A 24,650-nucleotide genomic window follows, 5' to 3' on the forward strand; every position below is an offset into this window, starting at 1 on the left:
TCCAGGGGAATTTATACCCCCAATAAATCGTTAACATATACATTATATTTCTTCAAGAATACTTAGAGTCAAGAAGTTTCTCTGTCTCCTCGCACAGAGTCAAACTTTTTCTCTTTTATATTCTTTATACGCAAACACTAGAGTCAAGTTGCTTCTCCACTCTTCTGGGGAGTCAAGCTTCTTCTCTATGCTTAGCCATCTCTTAAAAGCATAAAGTCAAGTTGCTTCTCTGAAGTTCGGCAGGGTCAAGCTTCTTCTTTATGTAGTTTTATACTTATAATTAGAGTCAAGTCGCTTCTCTGGAGTTTCGACAGGGTCAAGCCTCTTCTCTATGTTTTTTACTTAGGTTGGTAATAGTATGTTATGTATGTAGCTATGTTTTGAGTGAGTAGCCCCTGATTGCCAAATTTTATGTTTTCTGTAGTAATAAACTGGTTAACTGTTGATTGCGTTTTTGTTGTATATAAAATGATAATTTGACATGTTAAATGTTAAATTACAGTTTGTATACAACAGTTATTTCCCTTTGTTCTGGAACGAACTCTTTTTATTAATATGGTTTAATTAAATATATATTTTTGTTGTTTATTTGTTATTAGATGTTTTTGCAAGTTCTAGACTTATTTATATAAGTGACTGTGATCTTCTATGAACATCTACATGCTTTTGTTATCATTTATGCAAATTTTACAGTACTATGTATAGCTTATGCTAATGAGTACTTTAGGGGTTCCGACTGACCAATCAGGATTATCCCCTAGAGGGGGTCGCCAGTATTGACCATAGATTGAGGCAGTGTTTGATGTAGGAGGTTGCTGTCATTTTTTCTATGCACCCACCCACCATCCCCTGCATCACCGCTTTTATTTCATTTTCTCTGCATTTTTATAATTTTTGCGATTACATCTTTCTGTCTTATGTATATCATGGTATGCATTACTTTCTATGTATTTTCTTTTGTATGGGCTACTCACTCTTTAGGTTTTTATGGTCTTGTCCAGGCTTTTAATTCCAGGGGAATTTATACCCCCAATAAATCGTTAACATATACATTATATTTCTTCAAGAATACTTAGAGTCAAGAAGTTTCTCTGTCTCCTCGCACAGAGTCAAACTTTTTCTCTTTTATATTCTTTATACGCAAACACTAGAGTCAAGTTGCTTCTCCACTCTTCTGGGGAGTCAAGCTTCTTCTCTATGCTTAGCCATCTCTTAAAAGCATAAAGTCAAGTTGCTTCTCTGAAGTTCGGCAGGGTCAAGCTTCTTCTTTATGTAGTTTTATACTTATAATTAGAGTCAAGTCGCTTCTCTGGAGTTTCGACAGGGTCAAGCCTCTTCTCTATGTTTTTTACTTAGGTTGGTAATAGTATGTTATGTATGTAGCTATGTTTTGAGTGAGTAGCCCCTGATTGCCAAATTTTATGTTTTCTGTAGTAATAAACTGGTTAACTGTTGATTGCGTTTTTGTTGTATATAAACTGTGTTTTAATTGGTAAGTCATAAATACATAGACAAATAACAACGTAATTAAATAAGAGTTTTATATTAGATCAATTGATATATTGCAGGTTACTGGCTCCTCACATCAGTCGACTTCCCATGCCAGAGGATTACTGTCTTCAGGAACTACGAGAACTCGTCAGGAGTCACATTATAGAGACAACAGTTACATGATAGTGTCTATAGCTTTTTTTAAAAAAAAGGATTTTTTCAGACTTCGAAATAAGTGACAATTATGTTTTTGGTGATTATGTATTGATGATCATCAGCTACTATTGTATTTCGTTTGGGAAATGAAACCTTAAACAGTATAATATGTGATGAAATATCTTGTGGAATTATATTCCTTTATACACATAATTGGACAGGATACTGAGGAAGTTAAAATTTTGGTAAACTGTGAACATTGTGTAAGACAGTGATAAAGTTGGTGTCATTATTGACTGATAACTGGTCATACTAACGTGGAAACTGGACTGGAAATATGATATGTACGGTCATTTAATTTGTGGTTATATGTTTAATAAATTAGGCCTAAAAAGCCTTTAAAATATACCTTATATAAAGGGTCATTCCAGGTTAGAGTACATGTATATTGAAGAAGAGATGAGAGACATTCCTAATTGATGGTTTATACGCAACAAATCTAGAGGACCCGAGTTTTAGCTACTATCCTGTAATATTGACATAGATTCCTAGATCATGTACTCATCTTTTATACTTAACACACATCAACCTTATCAGCCTGAACTACTACATTTATTTGGCTGTCTTGGGGGCTACTAGACTCCATCAACTCATCCTTGATTATGGATTAATAGTATCTCGACTAGATTTAGCCTAAATTGATCTGTAGTCTTATGTTGGGAGGTTCCATAGTCCAGGTTGGGACCTTTGGTCCTAGAGCTCATGTTGGGATTGAAGATCCTTTATCCTCCGGTCTGGGAGCCTATGTTGGTTAGTATACGAATGGTCAGGTTTTGTATATTAGGCACTGACAGCTTGTTATATAGGTAATTGCGGGAAATACATTATGCTATTAAATTGTCGGCACTCAAAAGACTACTTTAAAAAATCGACTTCATGTTTGTAATTCAAGAAATATACCTTGTACATGCTGAAAAATATGGTACAGTGCTTTGTGCGGACCTCTTCAGTTACCAGCTCTAGGAAGCTAAACACAGATACAGAAACAATCTTTAGTATGCATGGACTCTCAAGGATATGTAAACATTACACAAAGTCGTTACATCTAAATTAAAATGTTTCTTGGGATCAGAACAAACACACAGAATATTTCTTGTGAACACATATTCACTTTCAAAAACATCACCTCTTACACCAGTATGAAATACATTTGAAAAGAAATTGTAATTTAACTTGATCCTTTATTGTTGATTTGATATCAGTTGAAAATGTGACTTTTCAAAATGAGATTATGAGGAAATAACTTTGTAAAGACTTTCAAAATGCTGACCATTCTGGTATTGATCTGTATACTGTTTACTGGTACTGTGGTATTGTGGTGCCACCTCGCACTCCAGTGCGGTTTGTACGAGTTTTTAATTTATATCACGATAGACATACTTGGAAGTTCCTTGTAGCCTACTTCTGTATTTCATCTACTCTAAAATGATTTCCTTCATGATAGTGTTTTCATTCATAGATCATTGCATATCATTTTATTGTCAAGTTTTTCCTGCGATAACTGGGAACTGGACACATTCTTTGTGTGTGTAACTATTGTGTATAACTGATGTATCTTATTGTCTGAAAATTAAAAAAGCTCACTTTATCAAAGTATTTCTGAGACTTGTTTGTTCAACTGGCTGTACCAAATCAGGTGTAGTGAAGTTCTCCACATCCATATTTATGCCTGTACTATTTTGGAACTGATAAAAATAACAAAATGGTTGACAGGAAGCCATCTTGAAATTTCACAGTTGAATTTTATTTTTAGCTAACCTGGCCAGAAGAGCTGGTGAGCTTATGCCATGACACATTGTCAACATTTGCTTCAAATTGCTACTTGTCAAAAAGTCATGAATGGATTTTAACCAAATTTTGTCAGGAAGGTCCTTCGGGGTAGGGGAAGACATTTTGCATAAATGGTGACTGTAACCCCCTTTGGCCAGAGGGGCGGGGCCCAATAAGGGAAATAGAGGCAATTCCTTAAAATCACTTCTTGTAAAAAAAAGTTCTGAATGAATTTGAACCAAATTTGGTCAGAAATATCCTTAGGGGAACGGGAACAGATTTTGCATAAATGGTGAGGGCCAGAGAGAGGGGGCCTTGGAGGGTAAAAACTCCTTGAAGAATGACAGGATTTGGTCCGTGTTTGGTTTACACTGTAGTTGGAAGAAGCAGCAAAAAAGGCAGAAAAATAATTGTAATGTAACTTAAAATATTATTGCCAAGATTACTGAAATATCCAGGTGAGTGATGCAGGCCCTCTGGGCCTCTTGTTATCATTTATTGAGATGTAATAAATGGGTATTTTTCTGAAACTTAATGTGTATGTTCCTCTTGGTCCTTAGTTGTACATATTCAGTTTTGAAACTGAATGGAAAAAGCAAAATGGCTAATTGTGGCCATCTTTAATTTGATTACAACCGTTTAAAACATGTTTCTCTATTACTCGGGAAGTATTTCATTTTCCTTAAATTTCATCATAGTGATTAGTCCCTTTTTGTACATGTTTAATTTTGAGACTGATCAATAAAAACCAAAATATTGGATTTTGATGGCTACATGGAAAGTGTTTTCCTTATTAGTAGGTTCTTCTTTATCTCAAGTAGTGTATGTTCAATGATCAGAACAAAAGTGATATGACAAAAGTCAATTGTACAGGCAAGGATAGAAAAGATGAAAGAAGTACAGAATTTATCAAACATGCAAAGAACCAGTGAAGGTTATACAGTGTTTGGGCCCAAAGATCCCTCAAGGATCTCTTGTTAAGCCTTCTTACAGGTAATGTTTCGTCTATTGAAACTGTTGACAAGTTTTAAAAAAAGGTTTATGGGATTTGTAAGAAGAAACTTTAAGAGAATGTGCAGGAACTCAATCTGACAAAGTGTTAAATTTTCCAGAGAGAATGTGCAGGAACTCAATCTGACAAAGTGTTAAATTAGTTCAGACACTGTTGGAACATGTTCAATAATGTTAGATCAATCTATTTGTAAATAAAATGCATCTCGGCATTCTGAAACTTAGCAGGAATGGGGGGGGGAGGGGGGGGGGGGGGGGGGGGGGGGGGGGGGGGGGACATATAGTGTAGTATAGTATGGCACTGCTAAAACAAAGGTGGTGTTTGTTTTTGGGGAAAAAACAATGACCGCCATTTTCTTTCCTCTGATTGGTCGAAATTTAAATATTGTCCGATTTTGATGAAATTTGGTATATATGTTCAAGGTGGACCACTTCACTTTTCAAACTTGGTTTCACATTCGTAAGAAAATTGCCACTGTTTAATGGCTTCTGATTGGTCAAAATTGACATATCTTTCAATTTCAATGAAAATTGGTTTAAGGGTATTACGGGACTTTGAATTCAACCGAATGGGTTTCGTTGCCACGGAGACCACAGTCATTCGCGTCTTCGAGAATATGGAAGGTGTTTGGGGGACTTCTGTAATGGTTTTCCATTACTATAAGTCCTTGTCGTATACCTTATGTAAATGCAATGGGATTTCAATTAAACTTACCAGCAATAATCCCTATACATTGTAGATGTTGGTAATCAATAACACCTGAAAGAATTTGCCTCTTTGTTTCTTAAAGCTAAATTGACCCCAACCCTGTGTTACAAGACTACAATTAATTTCATTATTACGACAGTTCTAGTTTGTGTATATTTCTACTAATGTATACATTTTATAACTAAACACAGTACTACCCATTGCCTTTTAAGTTTTATCTAAATATGTTTAAATATGATACCAATATCATTTTATACAAAAATACAGATATTTCTGTTTTAAATGCATATACAGATCTCTCTATCTCATACATAAATGAAGATATCTATTTGATACATAAATACAGATATCTCTATATTACATGAATACAGATCTCTCTATTTTAAACATGAATACAGATTTCTATTTTACATAAATACAGATCTCTCCATTTTAAACATAAATACAGATCTCTATATTACATAAATACAGATCTCTCTATATTACATGAATACAGATCTCTCTATATTACATAAATACAGATTTCTATTTTACATGAATACAGATCTCTCTATTTTAAACATAAATACAGATCTCTCCATTTTAAACATAAATACAGATTTCTATTTTACATGAATACAGATCTCTCTATTTTAAACATGAATACAGATTTCTATTTTACATGAATACAGATCTCTCTATTTTACATGAATACAGATTTCTATTTTACATAAATACAGATCTCTCCATTTTAAACATAAATACAGATCTCTCTATATTACATAAATACAGATCTCTCTATATTACATGAATACAGATCTCTCTATTTTAAACATAAATACAGATTTCTATTTTACATGAATACAGATCTCTCTATTTTAAACATAAATACAGATTTCTATTTTACATGAATACAGATATCTCCATTTTAAACATAAATACAGATTTCTATTTTACATAAATACAGATCTCTCCATTTTAAACATAAATACAGATTTCTATTTTACATGAATACAGATCTCTCTATTTTAAACATAAATACAGATCTCTCTATTTTAAACATGAATACAGATCTCTCTATTTTAAACATAAATACAGATCTCTCTATATTACATAAATACAGATTTCTCTATTTTAAACATGAATACAGATTTCTATTTTACATGAATACAGATCTCTCTATTTTAAACATAAATACAGATCTCTCCATTTTAAACATAAATACAGATCTCTCTATTTTGAACATGAATACAGATCTCTCTATTTTAAACATAAATACAGATCTCTCTATATTACATAAATACAGATCTCTCTATTTTAAACATAAATACAGATTTCTATTTTACATGAATACAGATCTCTCTATTTTAAACATAAATACAGATCTCTCTATTTTAAACATAAATACAGATTTCTATTTTACATGAATACAGATCTCTCTATTTTAAACATAAATACAGATTTCTATTTTACATGAATACAGATCTCTCTATTTTAAACATAAATACAGATCTATCTATTTTTAACATGAATACAGATCTCTCTATTTTAAACATGAATACAGATCTCTCTATCTCATACATAAATGAAGATATATCTTATACATCAATACAACTATCTTTATTTCATACATGAATACAGATATCTGTAATTAAATGTCAGATATCTCCAATTCAAATACAGATATTGAAATTAAATGGGTAAAAAACCCAAATGGCTTCAGTTGCCATTCTTATTCAAGCAGTCAAAGACCCTTCAGAGCTTATGTTATTTGTTTTTATGCCCACAGATTTTGAATAGAATTTATTAGGTCACCTGAGACCAGAGACATATAGAGAGAGATAAGTAACATCGCTATTTTCCCGTACAAGTGGTGGCTCCCTTTATTCGTGACCACTCAAGCATATCCCTTATCGAGAGCGCCTTGTCCCCTATCAAACACACGCGAGCACAGGTAAATCGCGCTTTGCGCATGTGTGTATCGATGTACTGGAACTTATTCAACATGTTCTGGTTAATCCGCCATTACGTCGGACCAAAACATCGTCAATTTTAAATACACAAAAAGCACATCGTTTTATTTAGGCCACTACAAAAGTTACTACATAATCCAAAAACTATCATACTTATGGGATATGGTCTTGTTTATCATGTACATTGTTATCATTTATCCGTATTTTCAAAAACCCCATAGGGACTCTTCGAAAATTGGAGATTCCCGCCGATCTTCCCTGTGGTGTGCTCGACTTTCATACTCAAAATACAAACACTTTGACAGTAAATTGTGATATATTTCATATTGATGACACTTCTGCACTTTGATATTAATAAAATTAAAGCACATCATTGGATCTTGGTGATGATTTCAAATAGAAATTATCGATAATTATGTGTCTGGTTTTCAAGTTTTCTCCAATATGGCGTCAGGAGAAGACTGAACCGAGCGACCGCAAAGGATTGTGGCAAGGTCAGGGGCCACCACGTAGACATAAGGGGAAATAGAGAGCTGCCAATCTCTCTATATATGTCACTGCTGAGACGAAGCTCAGTTGACTTATTGCTATTGTCTGGCGTCGTGCGTCGTAAACAATTTACTTTTTCAACTTCTTCACAATTACCAACAGGCCCAGAGACCAGATATTGGGTCTGCAGCATGCTGGGATGAAGGGCTATCAAGTTTGTTCAAATAGATGACCTTGACCTTCATTCAAGGTCACAGGGGTCAAATGTGCTTAAATCTTTAAACTTCTTGATAACCAAAAGGCTCACAAACCCAATATTATGTCTGTAGCATGCTTGGATAAAGAGTTACCAAGTTTGGTCAAATGGATGACCTTGACCTTGATTCAAGGTCACGGGTCAATTATGCTTAAATTTTTAAACGATTTTGGTTTGGTTTATTTTGTTTAACGTCCTATTAACAGCCAGTATCATATAAGGACGTGCCAGGTGTTGGAAGGTGGAGGAAAGCGGAGTACCCGGAGAAAAACCACCGACCCACAGTCACTACCTGGCATCTGCCCCAAGTAGGTTTCGAACTCGCAACCCAGAGATGGAGGGCTAGTGATAAAGTGTCGGGACACCTTAACCACTCGGCCACCGCAGCACGACTTCTTGATAACCAAAAGGCTCCGAGACCCAATATAAGGTTTGTAGCATGCTGGGATTGAAGGCTTCCAAGTTTGTTCAAATGGATTACCTTGACTTTCATTCAAGGTCACAGGGGTTAAATATGCTAAAATCTTTAAATGACTTCTTCTTGATAGCCAAAAGACCCAGAGACTCAATATTAGGTATGTAGCATGCTGGGATGAAGGGCTACCAAGTTTCTTCAAATGGATGAGCACCTTCATTCAAGGTCACAAGGGCCAAATGTGTTAAAATATATCAAAACTGAGGTGACCGTGAAGGCCCATGGGCCACTTGTCTTAGCATATTTTATCCCCAAATTTCCGGTGATTATTTATGTATTTTAGTATTACTTTATTATAGAAATAATTAAAGAGAATTATGAGGTTTTATTTTAACAATTACCTCGGATCTTTCTTTGCATGTTTTTAGTTTGACATTCTTAGACTTTTTCCACGGAATATGATAATTTCTAAGTTTTTTTTCAATATATCAAATAGGTAACCACATTATGACGTAAGACAGGTGGAATTTAATGGAATGGAATTACTTTATATCTTTTACAAATTATACATTTGTTTGCTTCGACAGAGACATATATATGGCAAGCCGTTTGGGTTTTTACCTATTGGAATGAAGATTTAATTAAAGATATCTCTATTTAAAATGAAGATATCTTTAATTGAATTAGAGATATCTCTAATTCAAATAGATATCTCTAATTAAATTAAAGATATCTCTATTTGAATTAAAGATATCTTTAATTTTTATATTAATAATTATATCTTTATTTTGAATACAGATATCTGTATTTAATAGGTAAAAACCCAAACTATATATGTCTCTGGCTTCGAGGATAATAAAAAAAATTACTATCTCACATCATTTACTTTACGTACAGTCATGAATGCAAACAATTTAAATGCACAATTTGTAAAAGAAATAAAGTGGTTTTATTCGAGCCTGTTTCTTCCATTAAATTTCACCTGTCTGACGTCATAATATTGTTGCCTATTTACCGTTAGCAGGGAGTTCCGTTATCATCTTGTACACCTGTGAGGGCGATCACGTGACTTTGTTAAAGGCAATACACAAACTAACATTACGCATGCGTCATCACATCGTCGTGAGAGCCGGATAGAAAGCGTCGAAAATGGCGGAGTCTTTGAGACGTTTGGTGAATATCGGTACATTTACCGTGCTTCAAGAAAAATTAGAGAGATGGCTGCAAAACTATTATGTAAGTACGGTACAATTATAGGATTTCTACATATCCCGATAGATCTTTGCACTTGTTACCATTGGAAATTTTATATAAACACGCATGATTTCCACAACTGTCAAGATCGGGCTCGGTTGCTAGGCCGACAGAGTGATTATGTGAAGTATGCATGCTTATAAAATTGAATGTTGACAATGACGGTGCATACCACATTTTTACTTTTACTGATTTACTGGCAATTTAATACATTTTACTGGTTTATAATCCATTACATTGCGATAATTCTATTGCCGCCTTTGCAAGAACTGGTCCAGACTCGGTGTCCAGACTGAAACCTCAACTTTTAAAGTCGGATAGCAGAGAACATGTCATTTTTGTTGACATTCGGTTAGTCGAACAACATCATGTTATGTGATAGATCTAGCATTTGAATCAAAATTCGAAAGTATTGCTGGGTAATTATGCATCTATTGTATTATTTGTTTTAAAAGATATTGAAAAAATCCAAAACACATAATCCGTACTCTGAAAAAAGAGAAGCAACTTTTTTTCTATCTCTTTTTATATTTTAAAAGAATATTTTACTCAAATTTGTTATCATTTCTTCAAAAGTATTTTCTGTAATATATACATTTAATCTAGAAAAACATATAAAAGCATCCACAATGATATATTTTAATTTCATTTGATTTCAAGTTCATTTTAAGATGTTTAAAACTGGTATTTCCTCCTATCGTGAAATTTAATTTAGACCTGTAGATCTGCAGATCAGCAGTTTCAGAATTCCACTGACCCAATAAGTAGGTAAAATAGGTAGTTTGTTGTAGTAATATAGTATTTGTGTGTGGAGCACTATATATGTGCTATGGTTCACTTGACACCAAATGGCTGGTGGACATGAGCCAAGTTAGATTAACCAAGTGCTGCATTTGAAAGATTTCAGGATTGAATTATCGTTGAGATTTACACATTGGAACATAAATTTAACATGTTGTAATTGAAAACTATTTAAAAGATAAATTTATCCCTATACTATATATATAGTTATAGAATTAAAAAAGTACATTAATTCATTCCACCATTATATGCAAGAAATTGTTAAATTTCTGTACTCTACATTTGAATTGTCAAAAACTTTGGAGTCAAAATGGAAAGTTGATGTGCCTTTGAAGATGCAGTGAAAATCTCAATTTCATGTATCTTATACTTTCCACATTCAATTGTCATGTTCTATTTATTCACATTCGATAGAATATGGTTTGATTATGCAATGAATTTTATTCTTCCATTTAAATGTATTGGTAAATTACTTTACATAAGTAATGTGGATTTGAAATAGAAATGGAAAACCAGTGAATTGGTATTACCCGGGTATATATTAAAAGTTTCAGCTGTGAATAATGTATTTGGAATAAATTTGTAGGCATTAGGTTACCACAGAACAGACTATTTACTGTAGAGCTGGGGTCGTTGGAGGGCAAAATTGTAATCCTCCTGACAACATGGTGGTAATAGTATTGGAGGCAGTGATGTTTCTGACGTAAATGTCAATATTGAATTTACTTGCCTGTATTAATGCCTTATATCCCAACAGACACTACTGTAGTAATGTTCAAGTGCTATGTCAAGAATGTTGACTTAAAGTCCAAAGTAGTGGTCGTATCTTCTTAAACTGTTTGTCATCAATATGCTGAGACTTTTGATACAAATACCAATGTGACACCTAGATTCCTCTGTCCCCAGCATTAGGTGATGGACATATTGATGAATATGTCCAGTCACCAAAATGTACACCATGTGTTGTTGCGGCCAGAGGAAACTTGGGCCTGGGTGATATTAGTTAGAGAACTCAACATGTTGTATATTTAATGTTTTTGCTTTATTGATTATTTTTCTACATAGTTTACACAAAAACTATTTCATCTTGGCCACAAATTTAAGACTTATGAAAATAGGACTGATTAATTATTAACTAAGGTTTTGAAGTGTTTTAAAGCTGATTATAATGGTTTATGATCCTGTTATAACATGATACGTATCTATTATTCTGGCATCCAAGCTGTAGCTCAGGGGAAAATGGCAGTTTTTATTGGAAAACATATTCTGCGGTACAAATTACATCCGGAAAATAGTGTATTGATTTGCCCGGTATTTTGCATTTAAGCATGATCAATATGCTCATGTACTATTTATGGGTGTAATAATCCGTAATCCATTTGACTGGCAGTGAGTGACAAATAAATCAATTACCTGTTATAACTACAATTTTGATAAGTATTTACCTTATCTTCAGGCTATTTTGATGTAAAAAAGATTTTGCTTGTGAAATGGTTATTTATTTATTTTGGCTATTAAACAGTCAATTAGGGAAGTGCTTGCAGATAAATATAACTATATTTTGGTGTAATCAGGAACACATTAAACTATCTTACCCAGGACATTTTTGAGGGCTTTTTCAGTTTTTGGGGCTGATAATGGTCCCATTCCTGATTGAAATTATTTCATTTTTAAACAATGTTTTCAGTTTACTCTAGAAAATTTTCTTTTCAATTCACCAATATTCTCAGGAAAAAAACCCTGCAATCTGACAAGTCATTGGGATCAATAACATTAGGTCAATAGACAGTTGTTACAACCACCTAAATCCCACATTGATCCCGCTGTAAATGGCCCAATTGTTTGGTTAGTGATTTTGATGACCGTCTACTACAGGAGAGCAGGAGTGGTCTGAGGTGGACTTCTATAGTAGTTTTGTATGTGTCGATGACCGTCGGAGACCAGGGGTGGGCCAGGGTAGACTTTTATTACCCCTTCTATACAGTAGTTTTGTATGTGTCGGAGCACTCCCATCAATCTGTCCTGTGTAAATATATAGGCTACTCTAAAGGCTATGTATATGGTCTTTTCAATCTGTGAAACTTGAACTGTCAACAAACAAAGAATGTGCCCGATAAAACCATGTAGATATATGGTAGATCAGGTGTACTACACATGTACGTTATATATATACATTGCCGCCAATACACAGGAATTCTGCAGGTCTCAGCAAGTTTTCATTCATACACCGCACTAAAGGGAGCTCACATACTAGGCAAGTTGTGACAAGATTCCAATCATCTGTATAGGTGTTGTGTGGCATTGTAGAAAATGGCGGTTTACAGCAGGATGTAGATTCCAATACTTGTTAAATCCATTGGGAAATCTACACTTGCATAATTACTTGTGTGGAAATGACAAATTTGCTGGGGAAATTGGACACCAGAGTTACAATTCTAAATTGAACTGAATTCCATACATCTCTAGAATGTATGGTAGTAAACTTTGTGTAATGATGCTTTGTCACCCACTTCAGCATTCCTGTAGCCAGATTAGGTACACAAGTACATTGTGAACTATGATGCATACTTTTACCCCCTGCAAACTTCCTTGAGTAACAATGTCTTTTGTTAAGGAACCATGGATGATGTCCGCTAGGATAAACATGACCACAGACATTATATTTAAACAATGGCTTTCTTATTCATCTGTTACTTAGATTATTGTGTGAAAAATCTCCTTATTTCATAGGCAAAGCAATTAAATTCCATGTTTAAACACCAACTTGTTGCAACCTGAATCATCCTTTATTACATGTGTTTAGGTAAACTGGTGGCAAACATCACCTGTGTTATTCCACATGTATAAAGTTACTTCAATAGAAAGTCATGAAAATGGAGATATTCCTCTGATCTGTGATAAAGAATTTTTAAATTTGGAAGATAATTGAACTTGCAGCATTTTTGAAAGGTGTTAAGAATTTGTGTAAGAATGGTATGTACATTGTTCAATAAACTAATTTGTTTTACCTGTAAAAGGAGAAGTATTTGAAGAACATTCACTTTGAAAATTTGATTGAATTGTTATTTTGTTCTTGGTGATGGAAAAGGATACACTTTTACAAGACACCTTATGGATTTTTTTAGACCAAATACAAATTGGAAAATAAGTAAATGAAAAATAAATTTGATAAGTATCAGCCATAAGATATAGGACAGCTCATATTGACCTTGCTTTTTAACACGATTCCAACTACTTACAAGATAAGAATTCTAGGCTACTGTTACTATAAATATTCTACCAGCCCTTTTCTGTTCATTGGGATTATGAGATAAAATCACTTTAGTTCTGTTGGTAGATTGCCTGAATATATTAAAGTTGAAATTTTCACCTGTATATCTACTTTTTATCTGACCTGTGTACATTGGTTTAGAGATTAGTAAGTAAAGCTTTCTGTAACACGTAGATAAATACTTATCACTGAGGCTAGGTAAATGTGCTTATTGTACTCAGTGTATTGATTTGGTTCCGTAGTGTAAATTCCAAACACGTAAATTGATTAAATACTCGACAGTTCTTATCCTCATTCAATCCATGCCTGTGTAATCAGATTTTCCGCAGACTTAGTTTGCCATTCAACCTTCAATGCTAGTATATATCCAAATTGAACACATCAAAATACACATTTAATAAATATTGATGTCATTTTTTGTTGGAAACTATAATGAAATCAAAGATGATAAACACGATTAAATTTTACTGAATGTTACTGGTCCAGTAATATTTGCTGATATAAATGTTGATGACTTGGCATAAGTCTTGTCTATTGAATTGTGTCTTCTGGTTGGTTTAAACCTCAACAACTTTTCAAAGTTTTACAGATGTTTCTGGAATATTTTCCTTACTCAAGACATTAAGTCATTTACAGGTTCTTAATCTAATATTTTGTACACATCAAAAATATTCAATAATGAAATAATTATATTTTTAAAGTGAACTTGAAGTGTCTTATTATATTAAAGTGGAAATATCTAGTAAAAAAACAGTCTACTTTTAAATGCAGATCAATATCAATTATATAAGTACATGTAGTAAAGGTGTCTTTTTAAGATGTTGGATGTTATGCATACACACAGTACATGCAGAAACATGCTCAGGTGATGATTTTATTATACAGGTACATGTATATTAGCAAGTTATGGGTGAAGTAAGTTTAAAAAAAAAAAAAAAAAAAGTAATTTTCTTTTTTTTAACGACGCTTTTGGCCACCTGAAGACTGCCTTTTGTCCATCACTGTGCATTATCTGTTCGTGTGAAATTTCCTCTTTTTTTTTAACTTTTTAAAAGTATTAGCTAGGCCAGTAGAATGCTGGGATAAAAGGCTACTGGGCACTGGGGTCTAATGTGTTTTTAAGTTTTTAAACAACATCTCGACAACTCTTTTTTAGAGAGGCTCAGGGTCATAATATTGGACCAGTAGCATTCTGGGACTAAAGGCTACCAAGTCTGTTCAACTGAATGACCTTGACCCACTATGATGGTCACAGGGGTCAAATGTGTTTAAATCTTCCGATGTCTTCTCAGTAAACAGTAAAGGTCATGATGTTGAAGATGAAAGCTACAGTCAATGCTTCCAGGTTTGTTTTATAATGATCCACTATGATCTACTTTCTAGGTCAAGGGTCTAATGGGTTAAAGTTTTAATCTAAATTCAAAACAACTGTCTGTGTACACATCAGAACTCAGGTAGTGTCGACGTCGTTATTTTATTACATTCTCATTCTCATTAGCATGCTTTTTAAGGATAATTTGAAGTAAAGAGACATGGGTCAGTTTCCGTAGTTAATTGTATATTGTACATGTGCTTTAGAATTTTCATTAATATCATAAGGTGAATAAAAGTTTTTAATATATTACATTGTTTTAACATTTTCACACCTGACAATACTGTTACCATTGTTTTAATGTCTCCACATCTGACAATACTGTTACCATTGTTTTAATGTTTCGACATACAACAATACTTTGAATTGTCATTGTTTTACTATATGGATAATTTCCACACCTGATAGAATGTAAAGAATGACCCTACAGGTGTGACTATAGCGTGTAACCTGATAATCAGGTCAATGATCGTGTTTGGCTGTTACAGTGTTCAAACAGCCATTGCTGCTGTATACATTATTGATGAGTGGTGGACCAGATATTTCATCAATGATTCAGGGGTTAAATAATGAATCCCGGGAACTTCTCTAGACAACCCCTCTGTAGTGTGGGGCTGGGTATTGGATCCCAGGACCAACTCCAGATAACCCCTATATAGTGTAGGGCTGGGTATTGGATCCCAGGACCATCTCCAGACAACCCCAATGTAGTGTGTGGCTGGGTATTGGATCCCAGGACCATCTCCAGACAACCCCTATGTAGTGTGGGGCTGGGTATTGGATCCCAGGACCATCTCCAGACAACCCCTATGTAGTGTGTGGCTGGGTATTGGATCCCAGGACCATCTCCAGACAACCCCTATGTAGTGTGTGGCTGGGTATTAGATCCCAGGACCATCTCCAGATAACCCCTATGTAGTGTGTGGCTGGGTATCAGATCCCAGGACCATCTCCAGATAACCCCTATATAGTGTAGGGTTGGGTATTGGATCCCAGGACTATCTCCAGATAACCCCTATGTAGTGTGGGGCTGGGTATTGGATCCCACAACAACTCCAGATAACCCCTATATAGTGTAGGGCTGGGTATTGGATCCCAGGACCATCTCCAGATAACCCCTATATAGTGTAGGGCTGGGTATTGGATCCCAGGACTATCTCCAGATAACCCCTATATAGTGTGGGGCTGGGTATTGGATCCCAGGACCATCTCCAGATAACCCCTATATAGTGTGGGGCTGGGTATTGGATCCCAGGACCATCTCCAGATAACCCCTATATAGTGTTGGGCTGGGTATCAGATCCCAGGACCATCTCCAGATAACCCCTATATAGTGTGGGGCTGGGTATCAGATCCCAGGACCTTCTCCAGATAACCCCTATGTAGTGTGTGGCTGGGTATCAGATCCCAGGACCATCTCCAGATAACCCCTATATAGTGTAGGGCTGGGTATCAGATCCCAGGACCTTCTCCAGATAACCCCTATATAGTGTGGGGCTGGGTATTGGATCCCAGGACCATCTCCAGATAACCCCTATATAGTGTGGGGCTGGGTATCAGATCCCAGGACCATCTCCAGATAACCCCTATATAGTGTAGGGCTGGGTATCAGATCCCAGGACCTTCTCCAGATAACCCCTATGTAGTGTGTGGCTGAGTATCAGATCCCAGGACCTTCTCCAGATAACCCCTATGTAGTGTGGGGCTGGGTATTGGATCCCAGGACTACTACAGATAACCCCTATATAGTGTAGGGCTGGGTATCAGATTCCAGGACCATATCCAGATAATCTTATTTAGAGGGGCTAGTGGGTCATGAATATCGGGACCTTCTCTAGATAACCTTATTTAGTCTGAGGGGCTAGTGGATCATGGATATTGGGATGTTCTTTAGAGAATCTTATTAAGTCTGAGGTGCTGGGTCATTGATATCGGGACCTTCTCCAGATAGCCCCTATTTCGCCTGAGGGGCTGACTCCATAGGTTTAATGCCACTGAACACTTGCAATATTTATCTGATCTTTCTCTTTTGCTTTTCCCCTTTTCTTATGCACTTTCTTTCGGTGTTTAGTATTTTTGTTGTTGGTTTTTCCTTGACAACCAACCTTGTATGACTGCAGCTGTTGCATAGAAGTTAAAACTCCAAACAAACTGTGGTAGATCTTAGTAGGTTGGATGATATGAATAGAAATCAAATTAAAGTCACGTTTCTATAAATAGATGTTTCTCAAAACTTTGCTTGTTGAAGATCCTAATCCTCCACAGACATATGGTCAGGTGAAACATTCAAGTTCATATTTCAAAAAGCTCACCCCAAGGTCAAGGTAACTGTTAAAAAGAATGTTTGTTTTTGGCTTGAAGGATTCTTTTATGAGCATACACCGATTTAAGATTTTCAAAAGTGCAAATCACAGAAATGAAACTTTTACCAGGAGTCCATGAGAATATGAAGGGCCCTATAAAAGATTGAACCTGGAGATAAGTATATGTTTTGGTGAGAGCTGATAAGATGTTTTTAATACTTTGGTCTTATGTTTCCATTGTGACAATAAGGAGGTAACAAGTGGGAGCTAGGTGCTCTTCAACATGGACATTTTGTTCACCAAGGTTTAAATGTCTGTTAATATTTAACGGGGACTGTTGGTAGGATTTGTAGGATACAGGTAACAAAGATTTTATCTATACTGTCTGACTGGCCTTTTAAAAGGAAAAGCTTTCCCTGGTCTGGCTGGTATACATGTATAATGGTATGTTATGGAAAAACATAGTCAGATCAACCAGAATTATAATGAAGCATTGTACTTGATGTACTAGGGCGTACTTAGTTGCCAGTCATCAAAAAAACACCCACTTGCCTTTTCTGTCTGGACTTGCTTTTAATGTTTTATACAATGTACAATTTAAAAGATAATCTTATGATCTAGCTGAGAACAAAAATATGCTTTATGTTTGGAATATATTCAACAAAAAAGGAATTTGATTAATTCTACTTAGAGACCTGCTTTATTGTTCACACAATACCAGATATATTGTCTCCAGGAATCCACGGTATTATGAAAAATGATATTTGCCATTTACATCATTTAATTTTTGTGTACAAACTGAAATCAGACCATTACTACCTACAGTGTCAGAACGTCTATCTTGGTTTATAAGGATGCAAAAACTGTCTTAGCTTCTCACTATCTCTTTGTCCTAGTAATCTCAAATCTGAGATATTTATTTACAAGTCTATGATACATTGAGTGTTTGGTAGCTTACAGTGGCTACTGATAATATAAAGTCTTAATTTACTAAAACAAGTTTTTGTTTTTGTTTTTACAGATCAACACATGTGATCAGAATGTGGCGAGGTGTTGTGAAATCATTGAGCTTAACGGCAAAGTCCAGGGCCAGCTCTTCAAGCTTCTTAGCGTCACTGCAGAGGCTGGTATGTCATTACTAGTGATATTACTCCAGTAATACTTTACACAACAGTAAACTGTCCTGTCAGTCAAACCTACCGATATATTTATATCGTATTCAATATTAATTGTATGTTTGAATCTATTTCCTGGTGTTGTTAACGATGTTTATCATGGCTAGGTTTTCATCTCTTTGGAAAAGATTATTGATGAGATTTTGTGTTTACGTCACATTAGAAATATATAGATGTCTCATGTATCAGGAATTATGGAAAAGTTCCTTAAGTATAGACCACAGATAAACTTGAAAGTTTACTTTCTTGAAACAGAACACCATACCCCCATATTACCTGAGATTTTCTAGCATTCTGAATCCTCCTTGTAATGTTGCTACTTCCTATATTGACCCACAGTTGAATAGATCTTTGATAACAAGACTAAGGTTTTTCCCGGTCAAACAATGATGTCAGAGCTCAACATTTTTATTTACTCTCTACTGATTTTCTGAATGCAAATTGAAATACAAAATTATTCAAATATTTTCCATACAAATGTGGAATACAGGATGAATTGTTCTTTAACAGTACAGAGACCGGATAGTAACTCTGTGGCAGTAATATACCGCTATGTATACACATCTAAAACAATCAATACTCTAATGGAATTTACAATTGGTGATAACTAATTCATGTTAAAGGTCACCAAAATCACCGTTTTGGAACGGAGCAAATAAAATGGGGCAATTGAATTTACAGTTTGATGTTAACTATTGTACATTGTGTGTACCAACACACGATAGGGTGTGAACACGCCCCTGGTTTGGAGCACTGGTTCATTTAGATCAGTCCCAACAAGACTAAAATCACTGGGTACATCAGAGATCAGGAGGGGATATTGTAATTTACTAGGAAGTTCTTTTGGTCAGATCGTCAAACATCAAGATCACTCTTACGAAAAATACAAAATTGCATGGCTTCTGCCCAATAATGTAACCCAAGGTCCTTTGGACTGAAAAAAAACGCTCAAACTAAACACATTTATTCTGTACCCAAACATGGCTTGGGAATACTTTTTGATGTGAAAAGTCAAAGGTAAAGATTCCTTGCTATCGGTAGAAATAATAATCTTTATATGTACATGTATCTCCCATTTGTGCATGTATCTCCCATTTGTGTATATATATCTGTATTACAGTCTGTGGTGTATATATCTCCCATTTGTGTATATATATCTGTATTACAGTCTGTGGTGTATATATCTCCCATTTGTGTATATCTGTATTACAGTCTGTGGTATATATATCTCCCATTTGTGTATATCTGTATTACAGTCTGTGGTATATATATCTCCCATTTGTGTATATATATCTGTATTACAGTCTGTGGTGTATATATCTCCCATTTGTGCATATCTGTATTACAGTCTGTGGTATATATATCTCCCATTTGTGTATATCTGTATTACAGTCTGTGGTATATATATCTCCCATTTGTGTATATATATCTGTATTACAGTCTGGTGTATATATCTCCCATTTGTGTATATCTGTATTACAGTCTGTGGTGTATATATCTCCCATTTGTGTATATCTGTATTACAGTCTGTGGTGTATATATCTCCCATTTGTGTTTATCTGTATCACAGTCTGTTTTATATATATCTCCCATTTGTGTATATCTGTATTACAGTCTGTGGTGTATATATCTCCCATTTGTGTATATCTGTATTACAGTCTGTGGTATATATATCTCCAATTTGTGTATATCTGTATTACAGTCTGTGGTATATATATCTACCATTTGTGTGTATCTGTATTACAGTCTGTGGTATATATATCTCCCATTTGTGTATATCTGTATTACAGTCTGTGGTATATATATCTCCCATTTGTGTATATCTGTATTACAGTCTGTGGTATATATATCTCCCATTTGTGTATATCTGTATTACAGTCTGTGGTATATATATCTCCCATTTGTGTGTATATCTGTATTACAGTTAGTGGTATATATATCTCTCATTTGTGTATATCTGTATTACAGTCTGTGGTGTATATATATCCCATTTGTGTATATCTGTATTACAGTCTGTGGTATATATATCTCCCATCTGTGTATATCTGTATTACAGTCTGTGGTGTATATATCTCCCATCTGTGTATATCTGTATTACAGTCTGTGGTGTATATATATCCCATTTGTGTATATCTGTATTACAGTCTGTGGTATATATATCTCCCATTTGTGTATATCTGTATTACAGTCTGTGGTGTATGTATCTCCCATTTGTGTATATATCTGTATTACAGTCTGTGGTATATATATCTCTCATTTGTGTATATCTGTATTACAGTCTGTGGTGTATATATCTCCCATTTGTGTATATCTGTATTACAGTCTGTGGTATATATATCTCTCATTTGTGTATATCTGTATTACAGTCTGTGGTATATATCTCTCATTTGTGTATATCTGTATTACAGTCTGTGGTGTATATATCTCCCATTTGTGTATATCTGTATTACAGTCTGTGGTATATATATCTCCCATTTGTGTATATCTGTATTACAGTCTGTGGTATATATATCTCTCATTTGTGTATATCTGTATTACAGTCTGTGGTGTATATCTCCCATTTGTGCATATCTGTATTACAGTCTGTGGTGTATATATCTCCATTTTGTGTATATCTGTATTACAGTCTGTGGTATATATATCTCCCATTTGTGTATATCTGTATTACAGTCTGTGGTATATGTATCTCCCATTTGTGTATATCTGTATTACAGTCAGTGGTATATATCTCCCATTTGTGTATATCTGTATTACAGTCTGTGGTATATATATCTCCCATTTGTGTATATCTGTATTACAGTCTGTGGTATATATATCTCCCATTTGTGTATATCTGTATTACAGTCTGTGGTATATATATCTCCCATTTGTGTATATCTGTATTACAGTCTGTGGTATATATATCTCCCATTTGTGTATATCTGTATTACAGTCTGTGGTATATATATCTCCCATTTGTGTGTATATCTGTATTACAGTTAGTGGTATATATATCTCTCATTTGTGTATATCTGTATTACAGTCTGTGGTGTATATATATCCCATTTGTGTATATCTGTATTACAGTCTGTGGTATATATATCTCCCATTTGTGTATATCTGTATTACAGTCTGTGGTATATATATCTCCCATTTGTGTATATCTGTATTACAGTCTGTGGTATATATATCTCCCATTTGTGTATATCTGTATTACAGTCTGTGGTGTATATATCTCCCATTTGTGTATATCTGTATTACAGTCTGCGGTATATATATCTCCCATTTGTGTATATCTGTATTACAGTCTGTGGTATATATATCTCCCATTTGTGTATATCTGTATTACAGTCTGCGGTGTATGTATCTCCCATTTGTGTATATCTGTATTACAGTCTGTGGTGTATGTATCTCCCATTTGTGTATATCTGTATTACAGTCTGTGGTATATATATCTCCCATTTGTGTATATCTGTATTACAGTCTGTGGTATATTGTTACAGGAGGTCTATACGGTGGGTCGGCCATCATTAAGTCCCGTCTCCTCCCCTTCCTCGGCAGCAACTTCTTCTCTTCTGGAGGAGCAGTGACTGCTGATGCCAGTCTGTCCGTCCTTGCCGAGGCTGCTGGCAAAAACAGGGAGCTGGATGAGCTTCAGGATATGTACGAGAAATCGTTACAGGATTTGGAGGTGGACCTTGATGATAAGAAGGCAGAATTACAAGATGTCCGAGATGAGTGAGTGATGTTTCTGGGGAAGGAGGACATGTTTGTCTGTTTAAGAGTCTTAAGTGGTGATCAAAAAGGGTGTTATGGAATAGTACATTATACTGATAGGAAGATTGATTGTAATGTGATATTACCTGTCGATAGAAGAATGAGGCGAACGGTGAAACATTATATGTATGTATAAATGGTGTAAAGCTAGCGTTGGATAGCCACATTATCAGGCTCCGAGATTAAGATTACTGAGAGACTAATTGATGGGCTGATGTAAGGGGGTTTCAGGGATAAATGGATCTATGCTTTTGAGGATATAAGTAAAAAAAAGCTCTCATTTGGTTGATATTTAATCAGTAAGAAAATCAGCTGATAGGATATATGTGACAAGAGTCATTGTTTTTAAATGATGGAAGACATAGTAAGAGATGAATATTCTATCAGGCTGGTCTTATAAGGGTTGGTTCTTGACCTAAATATGCTGCTGATTTTCAGGCTTTTGGATGCAAAGAATGAGCTAAATCGCAGCATGCGTTCTTCACAAAGTGACAAGATGTTCCTGGAAACTGAAGTACAAGAGTTGAGAAGAAAGTAAGCACCTTATTGTAATTATTGTTAAAGTTTTCTCCTCCTTTCCACAGGCTGCAGGACACTAAAGAGGAGCTCAACCGAACTCTGCGTACATCCACAAGTGATAAAATGTTAACAGAGGTCGAAACTAGAGAGCTAAGGAGGAAGTAAGACAAAATTATATATAAATTGTGGTCAACCGTACTTGTGGTGACAACAGTTTCTCGCTTCTCCATAGCTCCTAGATGTCTTGTTTCTAACCCATTCATGCATACCTTTTCTTCAATTAACCGGGAAAATGCTGTGTTGGTTTTAGTTTCCATCACCCAATGTTGACTTGCTGTAATAGGCCATTTTAGACGTTGTTACTGCTGATGTAACTCTCTGGAATAGTTTAGCTTATGAATTGCATGTTTTCCTAGGTGCCTCTGACCATTTTCCATGGTCTACAAACACATCAGTGTTTGTGAGGTATATAGATATTTATATGATAAGTCATTTTATCTTTATACTACTGATCATCTAAGAGGTGTAACATGTGTATATTTTACACAGATACACAGATTTTATTCTGACTATAGGAAATTGAAAAAATTCCTCTGCTGTCAGCTCAGTTGTAAAGAGATAGATTTTTCATAGTTCAAAGTCAGAAACTATCAAGTTTATATTACAATCACAGGCAAAGTTGGCACCCTGTCTCACACCTCTGTTCTGACGGTCTATATTTACTCTTACTACACCGAATTGTGGCCACCAACTGTTGACAGCACTCTATATATATCCATACCCTTACTGCACCGAATTGTGGCCACCAACTGTTGACAGCACTCTATATATATCCATACCCTTACTGCACCGAATTGTGGCCACCAACTGTTGACAGCACTCTATATATATCCATACCCTTACTGCACCGAATTGTGGCCACCAACTGTTGACAGCACTCTATATATATCCATACCCTTACTGCACCGAATTGTGGCCACCAACTGTTGACAGCACTCTATATATATCCATACCCTTACTGCACCGAATTGTGGCCACCAACTGTTGACAGCACTCTATATATATCCATACCCTTACTGCCACCGAATTGTGGCCACCAACTGTTGACAGCACTCTATATATATCCATACCCTTACTGCACTGAATTGTGGCCACCAACTGTTGACAGCACTCTATATATATCCATACTCTTACTGCACCGAATTGTGGCCACCAACTGTTGACAGCACTCTATATATATCCATACCCTTACTGCACTGAATTGTGGCCACCAACTGTTGACAGCACTCTATATATATCCATACCCTTACTGCACCGAATTGTGGCCACCAACTGTTGACAGCACTCTATATATATCCATACCCTTACTGCACCGAATTGTGGCCACCAACTGTTGACAGCACTCTATGTATGTATACTCATTCTTGTCCTCTGGACTGTCAGTCCCTACTCGGTCCTTTAGGAGGTTTCTACGTGTACCTCCAGGGATAGCCCTGTATGTAGTGAGGATGTGAAGGTGACAGTTATAGCCATATAACCGACACTAGTGCCACTGTTGTATATGGGTAATGGTATTTTATGCACTGATCAGTAGATCAAAAGAATAGTTGTATAGGAGAAAAGTATGATTTTGTAGTGGTAGTATTAATATGGGAACGTTCTTAATCTGGATAATCAAAACATATTCTTATACATATATTAAGATGAAGAAAAAAATTGCTTTTCTTGTGCAGATATAATATTAAGGAATATATATACATGTACATGTAGATTTGAAAGAAATCAAATGTATTTTTTTAGACTGAATTGTTTTTCATTGTCAGGTTCTGTATTAAGGATTTCCCATTAGAAATCTCAGTAGTCATTCAGTTATAATCATTCCCAATATAT

At 35.2% G+C, this 24,650-nt stretch overlaps 2 protein-coding genes across 2 annotated transcripts in view; both read left to right on the forward strand.

Moving 5' to 3' along the window:
• Nucleotides 1-3,300, forward strand: part of LOC117329979 (nuclear pore complex protein Nup98-Nup96-like) — a 57,062-nt gene extending 53,762 nt beyond the window's left edge. Inside the window, exon 43 of the mRNA XM_033888211.1 lies at nucleotides 1,569-3,300. Coding sequence (XP_033744102.1) covers nucleotides 1,569-1,674 — 106 coding nt within the window. The 3' untranslated portion in view covers nucleotides 1,675-3,300. The remainder of the gene's footprint in view (nucleotides 1-1,568) is intronic.
• A 6,111-nt stretch (nucleotides 3,301-9,411) lies between these two features.
• The window catches only part of LOC117328854 (mitochondria-eating protein-like), a 33,679-nt gene continuing 18,440 nt past the window's right edge, over nucleotides 9,412-24,650 (forward strand). The window contains 4 exon segments of the mRNA XM_033886434.1: nucleotides 9,412-9,545; nucleotides 18,332-18,437; nucleotides 21,968-22,202; nucleotides 22,826-22,921. Of these exon segments, the coding sequence (XP_033742325.1) occupies nucleotides 9,459-9,545; nucleotides 18,332-18,437; nucleotides 21,968-22,202; nucleotides 22,826-22,921 (524 nt within the window). The 5' untranslated portion in view covers nucleotides 9,412-9,458.

Source organism: Pecten maximus, chromosome 6 (genome assembly GCF_902652985.1).
Source record: "Pecten maximus chromosome 6, xPecMax1.1, whole genome shotgun sequence".
NCBI lineage: Eukaryota > Metazoa > Mollusca > Bivalvia > Pectinida > Pectinidae > Pecten > Pecten maximus.